Source organism: Ambystoma mexicanum, chromosome 3q (genome assembly GCF_040938575.1).
Source record: "Ambystoma mexicanum isolate Mex_15411 chromosome 3q, UKY_AmexF1_1, whole genome shotgun sequence".
NCBI classification, from domain to species: Eukaryota; Metazoa; Chordata; class Amphibia; order Caudata; family Ambystomatidae; genus Ambystoma; species Ambystoma mexicanum.
Window position 1 is genome coordinate 268237173 of NC_090926.1, and position 25683 is coordinate 268262855.

The following is a 25683-nucleotide window of genomic DNA, read 5'->3' on the forward strand; positions in this document are numbered from 1 at the left end:
GATTTTGGAAGAGACTGTTACAGTAATCCAGCCTGGAAAGAACCAGAGCTTGGGAGACAGTGAGCTTTTGAGGGAAGGAAAGGAAAGGTAGAGTTCCTCTAAGGAGGTGAAGTAAAAAGTTTGATTTTTTGGAGACATCAGAGATGAGTGCGGAGATGGAAAGTGTAGAGTCAAATATAACCCCAAGGTTCTTAGTCGCGCAAGTGGGGGTGGGAGGAGGGCCAAAGGAGGCCGGCCAGAGAGTGAGAGGAAGGGATGGAGATGGTGTACCAATAAAGAGGATCTCAGTCTTGTTGGCATTTAGGCATAGATCATTGGCAGCACACCAATTTTGAATGGCGATTAGACAATCAGAGATGAGGGAAGGAGAGGAGGAGGCTGGTCAGAAATGTGAACACAGAGACTGCAATGGTATAGTCCAGCCCAAAATGAGCCTGAAAATGAGTTGGGTGTCGTCAGCATAGCACTGGAAAGTTGAGCAGAACATTGAGATGCAGTAAGCAAGAGTTTCCAGGTATTGGTTGAAAAGCCAGGGCGAGAGGATAGACCCCTTGGGGACACCACATGTGGAGAAGGAGATAGAAGATAGGAAGGACCCAAGTTGTACCTGGGAGGGACGATCAGAGAGAAAAGAGGTCAGCCAGGCCAGAGCCTGATCAGTGAGACCGAGGTTATCACAAAGATGATTGAGCAGGGTGGTATGGTTGACCGTGTCGAATGCAGAGGACAGGTCAAGTAGGATGAGGACAGAGGGAATGTTAGAATTGAGGTTGGAGAACAGGTTTTCACAGATGTTCAGGAGAGCAGTTTCTGTACTGTGGCAGCTCTGATGCCAGATTGGTGGTCATGGAGGGCGCCAACAGATTTACCAGTTTGACAAAAGTCTCCACTGATGTTTCGGGGAAGCTTCGGAGTTTGTTTGCCCGTTCCTCCTAGGGCTAGGTGGGTTTGCTTGGTCTGTTTTGTGTGGTATGTTGGATGGGAATGATTTTGTTTTTGAAGTGGTCTGCTAGGTCATTGCATAGTTTCTTCAATGGTATTGGCATGTTGTTGCAGCTAGGTGGATTTTTTTTATTTCATTTATGATTTTAAAGAGTTCTTTTTGGGTGTTTGGTGCTTTGAAGATTTGGTTGGCGTAGTATTTCCTTTTTGCTTTTTGTATTTCCCTTTTGTATGAGCAGATATGTTGTTGATATTAGAATTTTTTCTGCGGTCGTTTTTGATCCTGCAGCGAATACACAACAAGTGATATATAACATTGCCTAACCAGTACGCACCAGTTTGTTTGACCTACACTGAAGCGTGTTCAGGGAGAGGCCTGGGGTGGCACGTGCTACCCCTGGATCTGATTAACCACCCCAGGGGCCACCCCATTATCCTAAACTATGATCATTATCTGTGTATGCGCTTGTATGTCATGCCACCCCTACATAAGTAAGTCCCCCACTTGGGCCACCCCAGTGAAAAGAGTCTGGACGCGCTACTGGCCCTACAAGGGCACAAAACACAGATGCCACGGATGTTAATCCTCATTGGGGCTGGCCACACCCATGAGTGATTCCTTGCCTAGCACATACTGCTATTCTCCCCAGAACTTGCAATTTTAGCAGCCTGAGATGTATTTAGCACACTAATGATATAGAGAGACATTATGTACCCCTACTCGATATACAGCACCCCAGCATTGCCTCTACTAACGAGGTGCCTAATTCGCCAAACGGTCAGTATTAAAGGGTGACACACACCTGCCCACCATGTAGTATTGCAATGGTGACACTTCAGCCCAGGCACACGGTGCCCCAACTCCCAGACAGGCAGTGATAATGAGTGCTGTGCACACCATTTTAGCAGGCAACACCATCGAGGTGCCACCAATGCCCAGGCACACAGTGTTTAAGCAGATACCACTAGAGAGTGTTATACACGCCTTCCCCGCATTCCGCATCCCAGCAATGCCCCCCACTGATGAAAGACTGGGCCCCTTCTAGAAGGTACTATAGAGTCATACATATACCTCTGCGCGTCCCAGCAATGCCACCAGAGCCCAAATACACAGCGTCTCAAGCAAACAACCATTGCTAAAGAGTGCATTATATACACCTTTTACAACACACCGCATCCCAGGAAGGCCACCACAACTGAGGTACACAGTGCCCCAAACAGACTGTACCAAAGAATGAATGCCAAAAACGTGCCGAGCACGGAGTATCCTAATGGCGGCAGTGGTGACCCAAGTAGACAGACAGACACACATCATGTCGGCAATGCCACCACTGCCCATGTACACAGTGTACCAAAGAGTACTACAAAATAATGCATACTCCTCCCCAGCATACAGCATTATAGAGGAGCCGCCAACACCAGGCATACAGTATCCAAACACATGGGGCGGTGATGCATACGCCCATCCAGCATCCCACCAACACCACCACTGCCGAGGTACAGTCAGTGTCCCGGCCTTAACCCTTAAAGATGGCCTCACAGGTCATTCATACATCTGCCCAGCTCACAGCATCCTTGCAGTGCCACCGCTGCTATATCTTCAATGGACAGTGTCAACCCGCTATACAACCTGCCCAACAACACAGCCTCACCCTCACCACTGCACTCACCTTGAAGGATAGGTGACCGGGTGATGCCCTACGTCATTAGTCATGCGATCACGTGCATGCCTCCACACAGTCCTCTGCTCGCCATAACATGCATCTATTCACTTCCCCAGGTGTTCATATATGAGAATAACATCTACTATCAGCAGGACGGATCGGGTCAGGCTGTGAGCCTCACCTCTTCTGGAAGGCCAGGCAGCGTGGCAAATGGGATTACTGACTGGCTGTATGAAGGTGAGCATACTGGCAGGGCAGCAGAAAGACCCCTGAGGGGACACCCAAGAGTTATCGAGAGCAGTGCGAGATAATATTAGCATATGGTATGAAAGGTAGTGATTAGGTGGGAGATTAGACAGCGTTGTGTTTAGGCGACAGGGCAGAGTGGATAAAGACTAAGGGCCCTATTCATGGAATTATTTGCGTGGAAAATAGGGAACTTGCGCGCCAAATTGCATGTGCAATCCCGTTTGTGGATCCATGGAATTGAATGCGCTGGATTTTCCTTGGGCTTGGATTTTGCGGCGGCCTGGAACGCCCCTGCGAGCGCCCAAGTGGCTTGCCCGAGACACCACACTATGCGTGGGTGTGCTTTGCGCAGAGAGCGGGGATGAAGGCTGAACACCGAAAATGGGGCCGAAAATGTGGGCGTTACTTGGGGTGGCCTGCTGTCAGTCCATTGCACGCCCACTATTGAATGGAACAATACGTTTTCAGGGATCCAATTGCGCAACCTCCCGTCAGGGAAATGGCCACGCAAAGCCCTCATACTATCCGCCACCCAAAGGAAGGCATACAGACGCTTGCGCATAGGAATCACCACGCTGAAGTAAGATCGGGTGCCAGATGTAGGGGGCGTACGTGCAGCCGGGGTACCGATCTAACTCAGGGGTGCTTGTACGCAGTGTCTCGGGGTGCATGAACTGTTTATGGGGTTCGCACCCAGATTTTCTGAGTTTTACACGGGTTAAGATAAATTGTATGCATGATGTGGGGATGACAATAACAGTTACGGGGACCTCGCGCAGGGTCCCCAAGATGCAAGCCTGCTTGCGGGTTGCCCCATGCCCTGTTCTGAGGGTGCATGTATGGCTGTTTCTTGCTGTTTTTGATGATTTGCATGGGGGAATGTCGGGGGCGTTCCCACCGCGACTTGCGTATGCGATTACTTTGCACAAAGAATTCCATGAATACGCAGAGCGCTCAGAAAAACTCCTGTGCGCAGGCCTGCGCAGTGACGTTCTCGGCAGCCAAACATTGCAGGATTTCTGCACACTTTCCCATGAATCGGGCCCTAAGTGAGGAGGCGATATGGAGAGGTCAGGAAAGACACCACAAGTGGGAGAGCTTCAGCTGGTGTAGATGTGAAGTTGAAGATGAAACAGGCCTCCTTCGGCTAAGCATATTCTCACTTGTTGCTGCCTGTTTGTTTTGCCCCAGAGGAAATCCTGCAGACATACCCAGCACACTGGTGGTCCCCAGATGGAGCTCGGCTAGCATACATAACTCTCAACAACTCCCTTGTGCCCAACATGGAGCTACCCCAGTTTCTGGGCAGTGTGTACCCATCCAGCAAACGTTACCCGTACCCCAAGGTGAGTGTGCTCTCTGCTTCCGCTCCTCACTACACTCCAGAACTGAGATTCCCTATTCGTTCTGGCTTGCGCTCCTTAGCTTTTTCTCCCTTATCAGCATCCCCACCTGTTACCCTTCTCCTGCTTCCCTTAGCATCTTAGCCCGCTTCCACTAAATACAGTTTCCTAAGCAGGATTCCAACCCCAGAGCCCTGACCCTCTCCCAGTCCCCGCAAGCTATCACTGACCCTGTGATCTTTTGCTCGCCTTGCAGGCAGGCCAGCAGATCCCTTTGGTGAAGCTATCTGTGGTTAACCTGTACGGTCCTGCGCACACTCTGGTGCTCCTCCCACCGGACACCTTTCGATACAGGTGAGTCTAGAGCCGAAGGACGAGGATAGAGTCGACAAATATTTAGCATGATCCAGAAATATTGAAGAAGGCCTCTGGATCTCAGAAGGAATTGTTTGGTAAGGGCGACACCTGTAATGCACCCCAATACATTTCTGAGATGGAACAAGTGAGGGTGTCCAGGTTTACAGGTCTCCAATATTTCTTAAATTGGAGTTTCCATGTGCCAGAAGGGTGATGCCAGATGTTGCGGAGGTGTAAATAGCTGGTGCCACCTCGGATCGCTCTCCTGGAAAACATCCTTAACTGAATTAGGGGTGGTGGCCCCGTTTATGCATAGATTGGCTCCTAGGAACGGTCCATCGTCCTGCGGAATTTGGGGATGATTTCAATGATGTGTTGATTTCTGAGATATGCGGCCGCATACAAATGGTGCAAATGGAGTCTGTCCCTATCCAACCGTGCTGAGTAATTGGTGGTTTAAATAAATTATTTCACTAACATTTGTGGTTGCATAATTTCGATTTTTTAGTTGATATATTTTTTGAACCATTTGTTTCAATCCGTTGTTTCTCCCAATTCACACTAGATATCAACATTTAATTACAGATTTTTATCTTATAGTAATAACCTCAGTGGTTTAAGTATTCGCAGGACTATTGCAAATGAGCAGAATTCCTCAAAGAAGCAGTAACGCCCTCCCACATTTCATGGAAATGTTTACTTCTTCATTCAAACACCCAAGGTAGTTCCATAACTCATTATTACGCGCCCTAAGATATTAATTTACACTAGTGTCACTCCCTGTTTCCCCAATTTCTTGTACTGTTATTGTAGTTTTCATTTTTGTTTTTAGCTTTTAATCCGCACCCTGCGTGCCCGCTTACTCCATGTGAACCCACTTATATTTTAAACTATATCCTCCCATTCTTAGGCCCTTTCCTTCCTCAACTGACCTCTCAATCGCCCTAAGTCCATTTTCAAAATGAATGGGCGAGAGTAGAGCTGTACAGGTAGACCTCCCAAGTGTTGGCCCTCCATTCCCAAGCATTTAGATGGCACAGTGTTCCCACCATCTTTGAGGTGAATCTGAGGGGCTTCTGTAAGCACCTGGCTTGTCCATGAGCTTACCCAAAATCTTCCCAAAACATTCAGTCGTGCCAGATGGCCAGGCTGGCTCCTTTTTGTAGAGTGGCACCCTGATACGGCAATCCAAAATGTCTCCCTTCGCCCATTTGAAAATGTAAAACTTCCTGTGCCTTAGTTTTGCCCTGAGCCCTGCTGCCCTAACATAGGGTTTCTCTTAGCCACTGTTAGCTCGTGGCAGAGGTTGGCAGTCCAAATAAGGCCAGTCTACGATTTATATTCACTTTCATCCTCTGGACCTCTTCGACCAGTGTAACAGCATAGTCCAGAAGGGGCACTTCCTACTTACACCCCCAAATCATAGCCATGCTCACCACAGCCTCTCCAGAATCTCCATTTTGTCTACTTCCGTTTTGGGGAGCCCCAACTAAGATCCCTGTCCACTCAGAATCTCCCAAGTCCATCTCCAGGTCTTTCTCCCATAAGGTGTTTAAGGTGGGACTGCCTCTTTACTGTACTCTGGCCAATACCACATCTCCCTGTCCAGGCTCCTGATGTGTGTCCCAAAGTTCAGAAATACATTTCCTGGGAGATATCCCTTGAAATCCCTTCTGAGTGGATCTGTAATTTGCTGATAAAGTCCCCCAAACAGACAACACCCCTAGAATTCCAATTTGTGTAAGTTAAATTTCTCTTTAACCCCATAAAATCACATACGTATGCCTCTATCATAGAGGTTCCAGATCAAGCGGAACCCCCTTTCTACTCCAATCCTCCACCATACTTCCATCCCTTTTACTACCTGTATTTTGGGTTTAGCTGAGGGAGAGAGTTACCTCTAAGCTCCATACAAGTGCCCCATTGACACGTTGTCTCAGAACCTCCCATCCAGGATATTGAAGTACTTTGATTGGAAGGTCAGAGAAACAGAGTAGTTCTGAATAATTATATAGAGTAGAATAGAGTCATTATGAACAATTATATAGTGGGGGAAACAATCAAATGAAACTACACTGCCAGAATGTGTGTCATTTCATGTGCTTCATCGGGGGCAGCGTTTGATCACATTTCATACAGGATCGATAAGGTAGTACCCAGGGAGCAATTGCAAGAGTGTGCAATAACAATTTAAGTGGCATATTATGAGGTCATGATGATGTTAGTCTGCCTAGGTCTCTACGGCCCCGTTTAACTTGTACTTGGACACTTTGAGAGCAGAAGACAAGAATGGCTCTGTGGGGCAACACTTGGTGTTCCTTCTGTGAGAGTCTGACTGCGTACATGACAGAATGCATCATTAAGAATGGTAACATATAACGCCTCGGCAGAAGCATGTTGTGGGTGTGTGAAGGCCTGTATGATAGGCGTGGCCCATATTGTTATAGACAAAACAGTGCAATAAAGTTTGAATTCATGATTGAGAGGCAGTAACAGCCTATGCACTGCAGCGCCTCTTGCCAGACGCTCTCCCATTTGAAAAATCGATTTCTTGTTATTGTTGTTCCATTCAGGGAATACTTCATCACGATGGTGAAGTGGTTTGCCAACACCCGCCTGGCAGTGCGCTGGTTAAACCGCCCTCAGAACTGCTCCATCCTGACCTTCTGTGAAGCCACCACCGGAGCCTGCCAGGAGGTGAGTGCCAGGCTATCAAGCCCTTATGTCAGGCATAGATGCACAGGGCAGAGCTCTGGTGTAGGGCGGTGGCAACCAAGAGAAGCGCGGCACGGAAAGGCCACACTCAACTGACCTTTTTGAAGAGCAAGCACCGGGTCCGATTCCATTTCTGATATTTCTTTCTGCTTTTTAGGTAAACCAGAATACATCTGGGCCATCACCATTGCACACTTTTTAACATCATTAAAAGCTCCCATCTTCATCGTCACTGATAAAATCAGCAGGAACATCCTCGGGGGATCTGTCATGCACAACTAGAGCATCATGCGTCCCGCGTGCATGTACCACGAAGGGGTCATCAGTAGATCATCCATGGGGCCCGCAACATGAATCACCGCATGACCAACTGATCAGGAGACATCCCTTCCCTGTGAGAGAGCAGCCCCCGCTCAGAAATGGGACCGCATTGGGGCAACATTAACTTGGGTCATCTCTGGATCATCAGCAGGGCAGGTGCCTTTCACAACTGCACCCATCATATCTGCCATCCAGTGGGCCAAGCTGAGGACTGTGACCAGTGGGACATCATGTACAGCGCATGTCCTTCACAGCGGCAACATTAATGGCACCGTTCCCTTAAACTGAGCAGCATAACATCAACTGTATAAATCCCGGACCAATGTTAGCGCCGCCTTTCATCTCGCCATGCCAGCGCAATTGGGCATCATCAGCATTACCCAAACTGATGAGACATCAAGGCGGTCACTAACCCACTATACCATAAGATCAAAGACACCAGCATTCATCGCTGCTGCAACCTCATCGCACTGACCTCCATCAGCTGCATCACTGAAGAACTGGTTCAGAAGATACCTTGACACCTGGGCAATCATTCATTTAACGTGGCATCCTCATGAGACTAGGCATCGCCGGCATCCTTATCCAGGAAGAACCCTAAGGGCATGTATCTTAACCGCATCACCATGGCAAATGTGCTTCACTACTACATCATCATCAGGCCAGCCGCCATCGCTTTATCAATGGCTGGTCCACATATCATCACCATCACCGCATCACCAGGGCTAACACCATTCACAGCTAGAGGATGTTGCCAGGGCACGCAAAACTCACCCCTGAATATCCCCAAGGTAATTGCAGTCATTGGCATCTCAGGGCCCCTTCACTGTCTGCTCGGTGCCAGGGTGTATCGTCTGGCTTTGCCAATATCTCCAGCATCTTGGCAAGTCATGATCTCACCATTACTGCCCCGCTATCACATTATGTTGCCTTTGCCCGGAATAGAGGTTCTGGCCACTGAGACTCACACTCTTCTCGTCTGTCTTTATTTCCTGCAGAAACACAAGGTCACCTCGGACCTCTGGGTGAGCAGACAGGTAAATATCTGCCTTGTGTTGCCAGCGTTCACCATACCGTTGCCTCCTTCCTTTGCGCTTCTAGATGCGTCTTTCCCTGCCCCCCCCCCCCGATTCTCTTCCCCTACTCCATCCGCCTCCCTTGCTCGATTTCCCTGAGGTGCTTGCTGCACGTGTGTTGCTAGAGAAACGCTCATTTTAATATTGAACTTCCGCTGCCCCTCCCCCTCTCTGTGGTAATTGCGTTGCAATGTAATGATAGCCCACAACTGCACTGGAGAAGTCCAGGTCATTACGTTGCTTATGGCCTGCCTCTGTCTAAACTCTGTTAAGTCTGGGCCTCATTTTATCAACTCAATACATTCCTTAATTGTGGCTTTATTTGGTGGATTCGAAGATTTCCACCCACATTTTTGTAAAACAAAAGAGATGATGGCTATAAGGTTTATAATTAACCTTAACCTCTGGCATTGCTCTGGGCAACCCTCCAGACCATCGTTCTTCTCCTGCTTTTTTGTGTCAGCAGTAGTGCCAAGCAAAGGATCAGAATATGTACACAAAATGTGAATATTCTTTCCACAAAGCAGATAACCACACACTGTATGTGCCCTGGTTCCAAGGTATGGAATGTTCGTAAAACACTGGGGGAGTGGGGAGGGGACGTAACAGGGGCTGTGTCTAGTGCCGCGGAAGGGGGGAACCCCATGCAGCTCAAGGGCACAGGCCCCTAAACTAGGGGAGCTGACACCCGGGATACTGAGGGAGAAGAAGGGAGAAAGGCGACTGGAAGGCACGCCACCCCTCTGCCCCTCCTTTTCTCTCCTGCTGCTGCCTCTCAGGCAGAGCCTGAAACAATGGTCTGGGGAGGGGAGCCAAAAGGTGGTATTGGGTGGTGGGGGGTGCCCGCACCAAAACCCCCAGTGTGTCTTCCCCTATTCAAAGGGGAAGAGGACATTTAGACAATAAGAAGGGGGGGGGGGGGCAGGAAGCCACACACCGATGCTTGTGGTGGCTGTCGGCGCCGGCCGGTTGGTGCCCAGAGCCAGCAGACATATGCATGGCCCCAGGCCGTATGCTTGCTATATAGGCAGGGCTTCCCTGCAGAAATAACACTCCGTTCGAAGTGCATCAGTATTCTGCATTAGTTCACAGAACAACCTTTCTTTTGCCCAGATCCCACCCACTCTTGGAAAAGGTACATTTGGGCAAGCACAGGGCAATGGACGTTGTCGGAAAGTTGTGGAACAGAGATGGCGGCATGGGCCTGGAAGGAAACTGCAATCAGGCACAGGAGTGCTGCACCAGCCAATTTACAGGTCCCAAATATACGGACCTGGGAGCTGACGCGGGCGGCACCCTGTGAGCAAGGAAGGGCATCATCAGTGCCCAAAAGTACAAAACTAAGAAGAAACTGCACACCTGTTTGTTTGCGAATATCCATAATACTCAGTTATGTTTTTTTAGTATTATGTATTAAAAAAAAGCCACAGTCTTTTCATCGCCAACACAAAACAAGTTTCTGAGTGTTGTTTTATATATTTACTGCTATAGGGTAAGTACAAACAGATGTTATGTCCCCTAGGGCTAGCGGTTCCTCAGCTTATGCAGGATCTCAGGGAATTCTTTCTGTACTACCCACCCCCATCTATTCAGCAATCCCCCCACTCAATGCCCACGACAGGAACTGACGAGCTTTTACCTGAGGTATTTGCACAACCAGCTGCCCACAGTGGACTAAACTATTCAATCCTCAACCATGCACAGCAGTTCCCCAAACACTCAACACAAAGTGTCCCTTCCAAGCCCTCATTCCCCCTTCAACCTCACTCGAAATATACTATTCCAACATGGTGTTCCAGGGGTCCACGGACACAACCAGGCCATCCTTCTAGGGGGTATCAAATGCCTCCACATCACAGTATTGTGAAGAATCTATGGAAATCCAGTCAGTGCCCTGTGCTTTCACCCTAAGAAGTTACTACATCTCTCAGACGCCGCCAACTCCCAGACGCAACGCATCTCACCCACACCAGTCACGAAAGAACCTCCACACACTATCTGATGGATACCATGGGGACCTCCACACACGATCTGATGGATACCTGGGATAACAATAACTGCTCTATGCACAACGGCATGGGGACCTCCACACACGATCCGATGGATACCTGGGACAACAATAACTGCTCTTCGCACAACGGCATGGGGACCTCCACACACGATCCGATGGATACCTGGGATAACAATAACTGCTCTCTGCACAACGGCATGGGGACCTCCACACACGATCTGATGGATACCTGGGATAACAATAACTGCTCTCTGCACAACGGCATGGGGACCTCCACACACGATCTGATGGATACCTGGGATAACAATAACTGCTCTATGCACAACGGCATGGGGACCTCCACACACGATCTGATGGATACCTGGGATAACAATAACTGCTCTCTGCACAACGGCATGTGGACCTCCACACACGATCTGATGGATACCTGGGATAACAATAACTGCTCTATGCACAACGGCATGGGGACCTCCACACACGATCCGATGGATACCTGGGACAACAATAACTGCTCTTCGCACAACGGCATGGGGACCTCCACACACGATCTGATGGATACCTGAGATAACAATAACTGCTCTATGCACAATGGCATGGGGACCTCCACACACGATCTGATGGATACCTGGCATAACAATAACTAACTGCTCTACGCACAACGGCATGCAGACCTCCCCACACGATCTGATGGATACCTGGGATAACAATAACTGCTCTACGCACAACGGCATGCAGACCTCCACACACGATCTGATGGATACCTGGCATTACAATAATTGCTCTACGCACAACGGAATGGGGGGGAGGGTCGACGGCTTGTAAAATAAAGCAACCCTTATGGGGGGAGTTGGAGAGTCCTCACAGGCAGTCTGTCCCTAAACCCTCCATGCCCTACTGTCCCCACATTGCATGTGAACTATAATAGGTAAGAGACTTGTAGGCAAAGAAAGATCCTACAACTTGCCTTGGTTTAAAATATGCTGTTACGAGGCCATTTTTTACAGCTACAGTGTCAAATAAATGCATCCCACACCACTTAGGAGAGCCCACCTGCTTACACCTGATGCCAAGAAGCCAGCTGCTTAAAGGGATGCAAGGGGACTTGGTGAAATATCTGCGGTGAACCCCTATTCCCTCAGGTAGCCTCTCCCCTGGGCCTACCATTGGTTCAGCCTTCATTACTTAATAAATGCTTTGGTTCTCTTCACTGGACAGTTCCATTAGTGGCATGATAGAAGTTTATGGGGGGAGGTCCAGTCTCTCAGGTGTTTGGTGTTCCTACCACCCACACGTGTTCCCCAGCCTAGAGGCCCACATCTGGGGGGATTTCTGGGCAGGGTTGGGAAGGCCCTATGACCAGGCCGTCCATCCACCCTCGTGCCCATCCCCCATAGTATACACACAAAAATAGAAACAGAAATAATTAGAATCGTAGGCCCAGAAAAATGCAACAGGAAATGCAGCGGTTTAGGGGTTTTGCGAAAACGATAACATGTCAGTATTTTTTTCAGTAAATTTGTTTTGGAAGACATGCCTCGAATAAAAGGTTTTAAACAATGCCCTGTTATTAATGGAATTTATCAGCAGTTTCTTCATAGCCTACTCGAGTTTCGGCCTTATGGGTAATTATTCCCAACGACCCAGCCTTCCTCAGGGATAAACTCTAAGCATCGCAAGGGAGTATTTTAAATTACCTGCAAAGCAAACCATGAGGAAACAGCATTTACTAGTACACATACACATCTCGTGTTAAACAACCACAAACAGTGCAAATCAATTGTGTGTACTGTAATGTCCTATGTTTATGTTTAGAGGGACAATCGTTAGCTTGTCCAATTTCAATGTCTAGATCGGATGTTGGCCGATCACGTGATGTGGGTGGGGTTACCGCCAATTCAGCATTCAGAGAAAAGGAATAAAGAAGTTACATTGCCACAAGCCTGGCACCGCGCAGTTAAACGCACGCTACTTGATTGCTGATGTGCATGCCGAAAGATTTAACAATGGCGACGAAGGTTTAACATCGGACCCACTGGTGACGTGCCGACACTCGCTTCCAAGCCATGCAGGTCGACTTCAAGGGCTCGTTTCTCCACGCTGCATCACAAACTCATCAAGATCCGGCTGCCGCACAACAAAGAGCAATGCCCGCACGCTGCCTCCTCCAACCCCTGCCTAACTGGTGTTGTGGCATTTGGAGGGTGCCCACACTGGAAAAATAACACTACTCATGTTGAACGTGATTCCATCGATGCCCAGCAGGGCCCCAAGTGTAAGTAAAGCACACTGCACCCTTGAGGTCGCCGCACACGCACTCTGCCACATTTCCCTGCAAGCTGCATTCCAGCTCTCCACAAGCACAACGCTGCATTTGAAGGATTGTGGCCCACACGTAAGGAAATGCCACGGTCCTGGAAGGCCCAGCATTGCCAGCCAGCCATCACCACTGCCTACTGTGAACTGGAGCGCACTGTCAACACATACGCGTGATTTTCTTTCAATGGACAGCCATAATTAACCCAAGAACAAAAGGTGAGAGCGCACAACCAGCCTTACCCCCCTCCCCAGCGCCACACCACGGGGTTACACTGCCATTATGTCAGAGAATGAAACAGTCAGTAGCTCCTCCAGCCCATCTTCCAGCTCCTCCACACGCAACCCAATGGCCAGAGATGATGGGGGATATGAGTCTCTGCAATTACAGGCAATGCAGCCATTTGATATTTCTGACACCGGTAGCTTGGCACCCTGGTGTAACAGGTGGCTTAAAGAACTCAACATTTACATTGATGCAACAGGGCTGAGGGAGGAATGCCTGATGCACTCCTTGGGGCCAATCATAAGGGACATTTTATATGAAATGCCAGAAAGCTCAACTGACACATTTCAAGGCATCATTGATTCATTGAACAACTATTTCGCACCTTTGAGGAACGTAGACTATGAACGCCACATATACCACACATCCACGCAGGACAAGGGAGACACATTAGACACCTTTGTCATGAGGGAACGCAAAAGAGTAAAATACCTCCGACTTTGATCGCTATTCTACGGACGAAGCCTTAAAATCCCAAACAATTGCTGGCTGTGAATCCGATGATTTTCGAAAGAAATTATCACAGAAAACCAGAATACTAGAAGAAATTCTACAACTCGCAACAGCGGACATGGCAAAATCCATGCAGACAGAATCCCTGAGCAACATCAATATTACACAGAGAGCCTCCCCGACATCCCTGTGTCAAGTTCAATCGTCTGAAAGAAATGAAGATACAAAAAATGTTTATCGCTGCGGATACAACTTTCCCCACATAGGCCTGTGCCCAGCTGTTGGGCATAAGTGTGACTAATGCGGAGGTGAAAACCACTTCCAATCAGTGTGCAAAAACAGAAAATTCTTCCAAAAATCAGATAGTCAAGGGGTAAGCAAAAGGGGGGAAAATTCCCGTTCCTGAGCATGGTGATCACCCTTCCCCAGCAGACATCGATCAAACAGCAGAAAGAGCGAATCGTCCCACAGAGACAGACGACACAGAGACAGAAGGGAGGAGACCTGTCGCACATGCTCCCCAGAAGAGTCAAAGAGGAGATCATCGCGGCAGAACATAAGATATATAAGGCCTCATCACGACTTGGGCGGTAACGCTATTAGCGTGGGCGGTATTTGCCCTACCGCCGAACTCCCCGGTGCTAATAGCGCCGGATCACGAGTTCGGCGGTAATGTAAGTCCCCATTCCCCACTGAGCCCATTCGGGAATGCCCCATTCCCCATTGGGCTCAATGGGGAATCTTCGCACTAATACCGCCAGCGGATTTCCCGCCGGCGGTAATAGCGCACATTTTCGGCGGATTTCCCCCCAGCTCAGAGCTGGGACGAAATCCGCCAAAGCCCTGGTTCGGCGGACCCTTAAATCCGGCGGTAATAGCGCTACCACCGGATTTAAGGGTTACCGCCGAAGTCGTGATGAGGCCCATAGAGGCCTCACTGTGGCGCCAAAATGGCTCTGGTTCTTCGTCATCAAGCAGCGACTGTAAAAAGGGGCTACATACATGCCATAGATAACAACACAGCAACCCTATACAGCCTGACACTGCTGCTACAAATAAACAGAAACATTCGAGAATTTCTGATTGACACAGGAGCCACAGTCAACGAGATTACCGAAGAGACTTATCAGTCTCTCGAAAACAAGAAACCATTGAAGCCTGCCGACATTGACATATATCCATGCGGCACAAACACACAGCAGGAAAGCAAAGGAATGTTCGAGGCCCCTTGCACATACAAGGACAAGAGGACAAAGACCATAAAAAACGTGATCAAAGGTGAAGTTCCAGTAGGCAGCATCCTCCGCTTCAGATCGGCCATACAGATGGGACTGGCGCATGTGATGTACCAATCATGTCAGCCTGCACACGTCCAAAAGACATGATGGTGAAAATGTTCCAGACACTATTTAAAGGCCAGGGAAAACCCAAAGGGAAACAAATCAAGTTAATATCAACACAAACATACAAACCGGTAGCACAACATTACCAAGGAATACCACTAACCATCCGGAGGCAAGTGGAGGATGAAATACAATCAATGCTAAATCAGGACATTATTGAACACGCAACGGGACCCACGCCCTGGGTATCGCCCATAGTTCCCGTTCCCAAAATGGAAAATAACAAAAGCATCCACATCTGCGTGGATATGAGAGCACCAAATATCGCAATTGAAAGAGAACGACACATGTCACCAAGAATGACTGATATGATGCACCTCCTACATGGTGCCAAAGTTTTCCCCCAATTTAAATTTAAACAAGGGATACCACTAACTTCAATTGCACCCAGAATCTAGTTACATAACCACCTTCTCCACGCACCTAGGCCTGTTTCACTAAAAGCGCCTCAGCTTTGGGGTATCATTCGCTGCACAGATCTTTAAAAACAAGATACATCAAATAATCAAACACATTCCGCAATGACTCAACTACAGCGACGACATCTTAATCTTCAGTGCAATCCAGGAGGCCCACAATGATACACTTCATCGAGTGTTCATGGCGCTTGAAGAAGCTAACTTGACCCTAAAGTGCGAACTAAGCGAAACAACGCTTAAATTCTTCGGGCATATATTTTCGCACAGCGGTTTGGAACCCGACCCAGACAAAGTGCAAGCCTTGGTAGAAGCGCCCATGCCAATGTCAACATCAGCTGTCTGATCATTCCTGGGCATGGCTAGCTATTGTACCAGGTACATACAGGACTCTGCCTCTGTAAGCACACCCCTCTGTCTACTCACCGGCAAAGGACAAGATTTTGCGTGGTCCACTGACTGCAAAGATGCGTTCCAAGAAATCAAAAAGCGCATCACAACTGCCTCATGTATGGCATATTATGATCATGACTTAGAAACTGATTTAACAGTCGAGGCAAGCCCTGTTGGACTAGAGGCAATTCTGGCACATCTGCACATTACATAATGGCCGATGCAAGCCGTAGCCTGTCTTCGACTGAGTGTGCACTCTCGCGACCAGAGAAGAAAAGGCTTGCAGTAGTGTGGCATGTGAGCACTACCACCTGTTCCTTTATGGACGGCCTTTCACCATCATCACCGATCAGCAATCCCTCACGACCATCTATGGAAAACCTACAGCCAAAATGGTGCCTCGCATTGCGCGATGGGGACTCCGTTTGCAAGAATATTCCTTCACCATAATTCATCGACCAGGAAAGGACAGCAACCCAGCCGATTTCCTGTCTAGATATCCACTGCCAGCCAAAGAAGAAAGCCAATCCATCAAAGCCAACCAATACCTGAACTACATTTTGAGCAATGCATTGCCCAAGTCTCTCCCCATACCACAAATACTTGACGGTATGCACCAAGACAATCTCCTCATGACCATAAAAGACTGTGTAATGTGTCGGGAAGATGGCATCAAGGAAGCCGAAGAGAAACATCCCAGCGGGAAACAGAAAAGAAACAAATGCAGACTTTCCACCTGATAAAACACATGCTGTCAGTGTCCCCAAAGGGTTACTGCTGAAAGAAAACATGATCGTTATCCCTGAGAACCTTCAAGACTGAGTAATCGCCATTGCACACACAGGACACCATGGAATTGTATCAACCAAAACACAGCTCAGAACGAGGGTGTAGTTCCCACAAAGGGACATCGAGGTGGAACAGACGCTGGGGAAATGCATCGCCTGTAAAGCAGTTGTCCCACGCAACTTCCCATAACCACTCAAAATGACAGCTATGCTCCAGCGTCTTGAAATCAGTTCATGGACCCCCGTTTAGCAGACATGACTTTGCAATGTTCGCAGAACATCTAGGAATTTCAACACCGCAAAGTCACGCCTCTCTGGCCTCAGGCAAATGGCATGGTGGAGAGGTTCATGGCCAACCTGAAGTGCACCCTACAAATATGTTCAATCACAAGAGGATCATTCATGCAGGTCATCTGCACACTCCTCAGAGACTATCACAACACCTCAAACAGCTCCACTGGTGTGTGGCCCTCAGAATTGATGTTTGGTCGCGTTGTAAGAACCTCCCTCCCGCACAATTAAAGCAAGGTGGTGACAGTGGACATTGATGCCAAAGCTAGAGCAAACGACGAAGAAAGCAATGACAAAATGAAAGAGTATGCATACAACAGAAGGAGAGCAAAGGCCAACGACCTCCACATGGGAGACCAAATTCTAGTACGCCAAAGCCAAGGATCCAAAGAGACTCTGTCCTTCAACCCCAAACCCATGACAGTGACACACATCAACGGATCCATGGTAACAGCAGCAAGTCCCACCGGCTCCATTACAAGAAACTCCCTGTTCTTCAGACAGGTTGAAAGTGACCTGGCTGCTGGAGTGAACATTCAACCAGTGCCACAGACTCCTCCGATGATGTCTCTGAGTTCATGGACAGTGATGCGGACACGGACGACAGTGATAGCGACAAGGAAAATGGGACCCTTTCTGACACAAGAAATGGGTTAAAATGCAAAGTTTCTATTAATCAAGGGGGAGATGTAATGTCCTATGTTTATGTTTAGAGGGACAAGAGTTTGATTGTCCCATTTCAATGTCTAGATCGGGTGTTGGCCAATTACGTGGTGTGGGCGGGGTTACCGCCAATTCGACAGTCAGTGAAAAGGAATAAAGAAGTTAGATTGCTACATGCCTGGCTCCCTGTATGATTGCAGTTAAACCTACACTACTTGATTGCTGATGTAAAGATTTAACATGTACAATCGTACTCATAAGGAGATTTACTTCTGAACTATTTATTTTTTATAACGCTGTTTCTCAATGGGAATCCATTTGAAGACTCGAGACCTTGAGAATCAGTGGATACTATCCCTTCCCCTCGGTTGCACCACTAGCAGAAACAAACACAAAGGCCCACCCAGATCAAATCCAGACATTTATACATAAACAGCAGTAACCTCCAAAGACTCTAGAAAATTCTGAACAAATTCTGAAATAGGTGTTCTTACCCATAGGACTTTCAAGCTGCTGTACACGCAGAACCGAGGGTCTGAGTGTAACAATTTTCACAGCAACCAACGACCTATTTCCACTCAGTATTACTTCAGCAAGGCTACATGTCATGTATGCCACCAGCGGGAAACTAAAACCAAAATTAAAAAATCATAGACCTCGGAGCTCAAAGCACCAATCGACATAGTCCCTATCACTGCTTAGCTTGTTACTCACCACCGATGAGACCAAATGAAGTTAATTGCTGCAACGGACATCACTTAGCTTTCAGCTCGCAACCACGTGGGGCCATCTTGCACCACGGCCAGACATGTCACGTGTCCTGCCCACTGTAACGTGATGTCAAATGGCCATCTTGGGTTTATTATTACCCCTCAATTGTTACCGGTCCCCCAGGATGCATGGGTCAACAACTGACCTGTATCCTACAAACATGCAGCCATCCTAAACTGCTATAACACTCATGCTAAATGTATTATCTACTTATCTGTTGGTGTGGAAAACCTGTGTAGGATTGTATTTTCCGAAAAATAGACATGTGAATATTCCATAGCACAAATGTATGATTATTCGACCGTTCTGCATGAGCTAAGTGACAATTATGTGTGTAAAGTCCATTTTCATATTGGAGTATTCAGAATCATATTGGATCAAATTTGTAATAACACAAATGCCCATTTGAGGGATCAGGCCATTATCGCAGCCCATTGCAGCCCCTCAATTGGACCATTTGTGTGTGTTCTTAGACGATATATCCAATTCTGTTCCAACTTGGAAAGGCGCAACGCCATTGAAAAATTGTTACGATCAGGTTGTAGTTGGTCAATGACTAACCATTTAAAGTCGTCCTCGCCATTTCCATTTTCCTGAAAATGTTGGACCAAAGGAGCTCCATTATGAATGCGACTGCGATGCTCATTGATGCTAACTGACACATTTCTTGTAGTCATCCCTATATAAAGCAGGGCACATGGACATATGATCCCATAAACTACATTGGTGGAGTTGCAGTTTGTAAATTTTCTGAGGGACCAATTGAATGTTCGATGTGAAAACTCTTTTGTTTTAATTGCCAGTGCACAGGTACTGCAATTCCCACATGGGTAGTGGCCTACTACCAGTAACCTCTGTGCATTGCATGCAGCTTGTATGGTGTTTTGTGCAATTTTGCCCTGCTCATTAGTGAACCTAGAGTGCATCAATCGATCTCTGAGGTTCTTACCACTTTTAAGGGTGAACAACAACATCAGTGACACACACCCTGTACACATGACCAAGCGCCAATACTTTTTGACCAATGTCTTGATCTGATTCATGTGTTTTGAAAAAGTGATAACACATACCACCTTATTAGATACATTTTTGCCCTCTCTGGGTGACAATAAAGCCTCTCAGTTTGTAAAGCATGCTCTGTTAGCAGCCCGCTTAACAACCTTACGTGAGTACCCTCATCACAATCTATCCGTCAAGCCCTGCACCTGATCCTCCAAATGTTCCTTGAAAGTACCATTTTGCTTCACCCGAAGGAACTGCCCATAGGGCAGGTTATTGCAGAGAGTCTTCGGATGTTGGCTTTTGTATGCCAATAAAGTATTACAATCCATTGACTTTCTATACAAATTGGTATACAGCCAACCATATGTCCAATATGTAAATCGAAGAAGGGCACAAAATCTTTTTCAAAGTGATGTGTGAACTTCAATTTAACATTACGCCGATTAAGCCAAGCCGCAAATGCCGGTAGCAGTTTGACCATGCCTTCCCAAATGAATAACACATCATCAATATAACATTTCTATTGAGTTACTTTGGACACATATGGATTATTCTCATACATATATCTGTCTTCAAAGTGTGACACATAGATATTTGCCAGACTGGGGGCAGAGAAGGCCCCCATCGCCGTTCCTTTCTTCTGCAAATATAGGTCTGAGTCAAACGCAAAGAAGTTATTTGCACAAAGTCATACACAATAACTCTATTACAAATGATGTTGGGGCACACTACAGCATTGATCATCTAGCATCTAATTGACCCTTAATAGCCACCATAACTTCCATTTGGATATGTTGGTGTACAGAGCAGCTATGTCAATGAAGATTGAGTGCCGGATTATATGGCAGCCTCTCCAACAAATGGATAACCGCTGCTGTAGCCTTCAAGTAGGATCGAGCTTCCACCACCAAGGGTTGCAAGAAAGTATCAATTTATTGATGTGGTACATGATATGATATGGAATTTATAACACACCTGTACACAAGTGTTTGTCGGCTACTTGGCTCAAGATAAAGAAGGCTTGTTTTTCAGATAATTTGCGTACGACAATTCATTGCTCTGTGATTCCAAAGTGGAGGTGAATTTCCAGCAATGGCTGCTTGATTGTGCTTTGGCATATGTTCGTGTTAGCTGAAGCTATTATTAAGCACATCCATCAAGCATTCCACTCAGAGTGCTTGGAGCTTGGCTCACTGCCTCCCTGGAAAACATATTGGCACCCAGTTCCAATCCAAAACCCCTCTCGGGAGGGAGGAAGTTTCATACTTCGGGGCCATGATGCTACCAGTGTCCCTTCCAACTGTTCCTTGCCGGGGGTGCAAACCCCCACCTTAAATACCCCTGGGAGTCAAAGAGGTGAGGGCATCTACCTCAGGGTCCCCATTGTTGGTGACCAGCTTCTTCAAAAAGACAGGTGATTTACTTGGATACTTATAGAGAATTACCCTGGGCTGTTTTGCCCTCAGGCAGATACAGCACTTATAGCAGGTCCAACACCAGCATCCTACCTTTGTTGCCTGCCACCAGGCCTTTCGCTGTAACCTCAGATGCTGCGCAAATTCTGAGCGAGTTCTAAAACTTGAGTTATTGCCTGCCCTCAGGCCTGTTGCTGGAACCCCAGATACTGCCCCAATTCTGAGCGAGTTCTATAACTGGCCGGTTCCATCTCAGTGTGACAAACCTGCCTTTCAGCACATTTACTGCAAATAATATCTTGTCACTGCCACTGGAGAAGTACCTTCTTTGGTGTTCGCTCTCAGCAAGACCCATGCTCCCTTCTCGCTCTGGTCTACGTTTGAAACTGGGATCTTGAAACCCATTCTATCCTCCTCTATCCAACAATCATCCTATAGAGTCACCATGCTACTGTCCCCTTTCCCACAGGCACTGCCAGTTTGCTAACCTTGGGGGCCCCAAACAAACCCTAATGAAAAGATAGAGCCGGATAGCACCTGTTGAAAAGCATCCCATCACACAAAGGGAGGACAAGACACTGATCTTACTAGGCCCTGTGTCATTGAGATTGTGCAAGTGCGCAACTAGAAGTGCAGGAGGGAGGGTACCGGGAGAAGTGCACCCAGAGCAGCAGGGCCCTGAGTTAAGTGCAAGGAAGGCTGGGACTACGGAGGGCAAGCCCAGCCTGGTAATGTAAGGTTAGCCAGATGGCAGTGCAAGATGGACCAGGCAGCAAGTGCAGGAGGACTGGTTGGGGCGGGGGCTGGTGTCCTGAAAGACTCAGAGGACACCAAGCAGCCAGTCAGCAGATGGATCAGGAGCAAGGGAAGGTTAGAAGGAGAGCAAGGGAGCGAGAAAGAAGAGGAGAAAAGGGAGGTCTTGAGGAGCTTCCGTAACTTGAGGAGATCCAGCTCAAGGTGGAGAGAGGCAGGGAGGCCATTCCAGAGGAAGGTACCTGCAGAGGAGAGAGATCTACCTCACATTCTCTGCTTGGAGAACAATTCACCCGCAGAGAGTTAGAAGTAGATGAGCGAAGGGCTCTAGAAGAAAGATACTTAGGAATAGAGAGTTGAAGGTAGTGAGGGCCACAGTCCCAGAAAGCCTTATGGACGATGCAAAGGGTCTTAAACTTGATCTTTGCAGCCACTGGGAACAAGTGGGGGGATTTCAGGGCTGGAGAGATGCGGTCCATGGGCTTGATGCGAAGGATAAGTCTTGCGGTCCTGTTCTGGATGTGTTGAAGACGGCAAAGAGTAGAGGAAGAGATTGAGAAAGAGTCTGTTGCAGTAATCCAGCCTAGAGAGAACCAGGACTCTGGAGACAGTAGGCTTCTTCGGGAAGGTGAGAAAAGGGACAATACCCCTGAGGAGGTACAGCTGGAAATGGGCCTTCTTGGCAAAGTCTGTGATGTTTGAGGAACAGCTCGCAATTAATGTTAATAGCCAACTAGCATCCCTTCCAGCACTCACACCGACCCGTGGCACGCCATTGTTTCTAAAGAAGGCACTGAAGTCTATATTTTCTAATTCACTAGTAAAAGTTTCCAGTAGAACATTGTCCATTCTAGCGTCCCACCACAAGGATACTCATCCTATACTCTCAAGTGATGCTTATCCCCTTGCCTCAGACTGGTGAAGTGATGCTTGTGTCTTATCCACGCCACCCACCCAGTGGCATTAACCTGTTGACAACGTTTGGCTGCCCTCTAGCAAATGATCTTGGCCGCTGCTAGGTAGGATTCCGGTGTCACTGTGTCCTGGTCTATTCCTAGGAAGGAAAGGCAAATGGTCAGCCTCTTGCATTTATCTTGAGTCAATGGACACCAAGCTCACCTGGGCTGTGTGTCTTACCCAGCTCACCCCACATGCGGGACATTGGGGGTCATTACGACCTGGGCGGTAAGGGATACTGGGCACCGGTAAGGAGACCAGTGCCGGTAATCCCTTACCGCCCTATTCCAAGGTCCCTTGGCGGGGACCGTAAGGAACGTGTGGTCTGACCACACGTCCCTTGTGGGTCCCGCTAAGGGACCAGGGCGCTAGTAACGGGCTTGCAGGTCTCGAGCCCGTTATTAGCGCCCTCCCCATTCCCATTGAGCCCTATGTGGGCTCAAATGGGAATGGGGAATGGTTGGTTCAATGGGGACTTACCAGTCCCACCAGGGTCGGACTACACCGGTAAGTCCCCATTGAACGAGACCGGACACGGGCACGGTATGGGAGGCAGCCATGGAGCTATTAGCTCCATGGATACCACCCATCTCGTAATGAGGCCCATTGTCTAGATAGAGTAAGACCCTCTGGAGTCCACTCTCCTCTTTGCAATGCCATGCCTGAAAGGTACTAAAATGCCATAGCATGGCACAAGATATTGCACGTCCCACTGGAAAACAGTGGTCAGAATAGAGCTCACTGTCGCTTGAAATGCCCAGCAGCGGGTACCTGAATGGCTGTTCAATCCTGGATACGTCTCTGGATGAGCCCAAAGCCATACACCCAATACAACCATTTGTAACACAATACATGCACATTTTACTAATATAAACCCTGGCCAAAACAATTTCTAAGACAACCTAATACACATCTAGGTACCTCAAAATACAGATATGCCAATAAAATGATGAATTAAGGGCGTCTAAAGCCCTTATAATTTATAAAATAGATACAACATTCCTAAAAGCTACTGGAAGCCATTGGAAGCCAGCCAGAATGAACAAGGACGACGTAATTAAATCAACGTTGCCCGGGAATGTCATTACCGCAACCCTTCTGGGATTGGGTGCTCCAGGTGGCCTGGTGATCTAGTGGGATACTTTTTTGCCCTTATCTATAGAACTCTGGTGAGCCAGGGCTCGGCCACCAAGGCTCCACCTTACATTCTAAAACTCTGCCCTTTCTTGCACCTTCCCTCACTCCCTGGCGGTCCACTGGTTGGTCTAGTCTGCTCCCTCCTTTTTTCGCCATCGCATATCCCTGGTGGGGTGGCCCAGTGGAAGTCTCCATCTGGCCCTCTCTCTTTCTGTTTATTGTATATGACCTGGTCGTATAGTGTGTTCACTTTCCTCCCATGACCCGCTAGTGGTAATTCTCTGGTGGTCTAGTGGACTGCTCTAAACCCTTCCCTCTTCTCACTACTCTACATTTCAGAGTATCCTGATGGGTTACCCAAGTTGCAGCGTCGAATCTTGCCTAAGCAAGCCTCCAGCAAGCCGCGTCCTGCTCTGCTCTTCTCGCCCGCAATGATCTTTTCCTCCTCTGCGCCATAACGTTGGTATGCTCTGCAGTTACACTCTTAAGCAGAGTAGAGGCATATGAAACACTTTGAAACTAGTATGATGGTGCAACAAATTTTGGCCGTTGGCTTTATTATTTACAACATCATAATACAAAAACACCACTCAGACTGTGCTTTTGGTCATCGTGTTGTCAGGAAGAGTAGTGCCACTTATCGCCAGCTCATCTCCATAACTTCCCAAGCTCATCCCCTTTTTGCCTGAGGATTTTGTCATCCGGCGATGTCGTCTGTTTACAGGCCCAGGTCCCCTTTGGCATAGACGGGTGACGGGTGACACCGGATAGACTGGAACACAGGCGGCACGCACGGAGACACTACCCCAGACAATCCCACCAACACTTCGCCCGCCCCTTAGTTATCGCCAGGTACCACAGTGGTGTGGAATTGTCGAGATACTTGCAATCACCACACTACCTGAGAGGTTGACATTGGCAGGTGCACTAACCACAGGAGTATGAAGGGAGGATAAGGGGAGCTATAAGAGAGCATGTTAGAGGTGGGGGCCAGAGGAGTAAGGAACCTTGTATGCCAGTCAGACCCAGATCAGGACAGAGCCGCATCAGGGAGACTATGCAAGCCGAGCACCTCAACTAGGATAGAGACGCAAACTAACCAACCCTACTAACAATTTCCCTTTCTACATACACCTCTCAAACTCCAAACCAAACACACTCAAAACCTACAGCACAACAAACCGCACAAACTTCACTACATTGCAATAACAAAACAAAAAACACACATAGTCTTGCACAACAGTACACGACGACTACTGGCCGCAAACACCCCAGGCCCAGCCAACGGACCCACCGGGCTGAGGCTGCCAACAGCACATCACTGCTCTCTTGCACTTTAACTGCTTCACCCCACTAACGCAACCTCCCCTCCTCTTTCAGAGCCGCCAGAGTGCCAGGGGACCACTACGGTGGTGATAGTGCGCTGTACAAATGTCTTTTAACATTAACATAGACCAAGCTGTACACCCTGGTCTCACCCGTTTCTTCTTTTCTGGCTGCCGAACCACCTTTACCCAAGTGGCCTTCCTCTGCTCTGACCCACACCGCTACAACGTAATGGTTCTGTGGCCATTCAGATTCCCCTCAAAAGTAAGTTATACACAACCTTTTTCGCTAGAGTCTTGAAAATGTTGTTGATAAATACCTCCAAACCTGCTGTAGACAAATGTACCCCATCGCGATGAAAAAGAATTGGATTGCTCAAAGCTATCATTCCCCATGCCTGATGAAATTCAAACCCCTCCTGTTACAAAATGTAGCCAATTCTGTGTTGAGCTTTCTTCGTGGCAACTCCACCACCATATCTGTCCCGGCCACCGCCATCTGGGTATCAATTCTGGCAAAAATATCTGTGTGCCTCCAGCACTGCGCTATGCGACCTCAAGGCAAATCTCTCCTGCCCAGTAGTCCCAGGACACCCACCCCCCAGGTACATCACTAGGTATTTTAGAGAATCCCTGAAG

At 48.0% G+C, this 25683-nt stretch overlaps 1 protein-coding gene across 1 annotated transcript in view; it reads left to right on the forward strand.

Moving 5' to 3' along the window:
• LOC138582434 (inactive dipeptidyl peptidase 10-like) overlaps positions 1-25683 on the forward strand; it is a 755097-nt gene that overhangs the window by 595242 nt on the left and 134172 nt on the right. The window contains exons 8-12 of the mRNA XM_069653734.1: positions 2723-2843; positions 4047-4201; positions 4455-4552; positions 7129-7252; positions 8590-8628. Of these exons, the coding sequence (XP_069509835.1) occupies positions 2723-2843; positions 4047-4201; positions 4455-4552; positions 7129-7252; positions 8590-8628 (537 nt within the window). The remainder of the gene's footprint in view (positions 1-2722; positions 2844-4046; positions 4202-4454; positions 4553-7128; positions 7253-8589; positions 8629-25683) is intronic.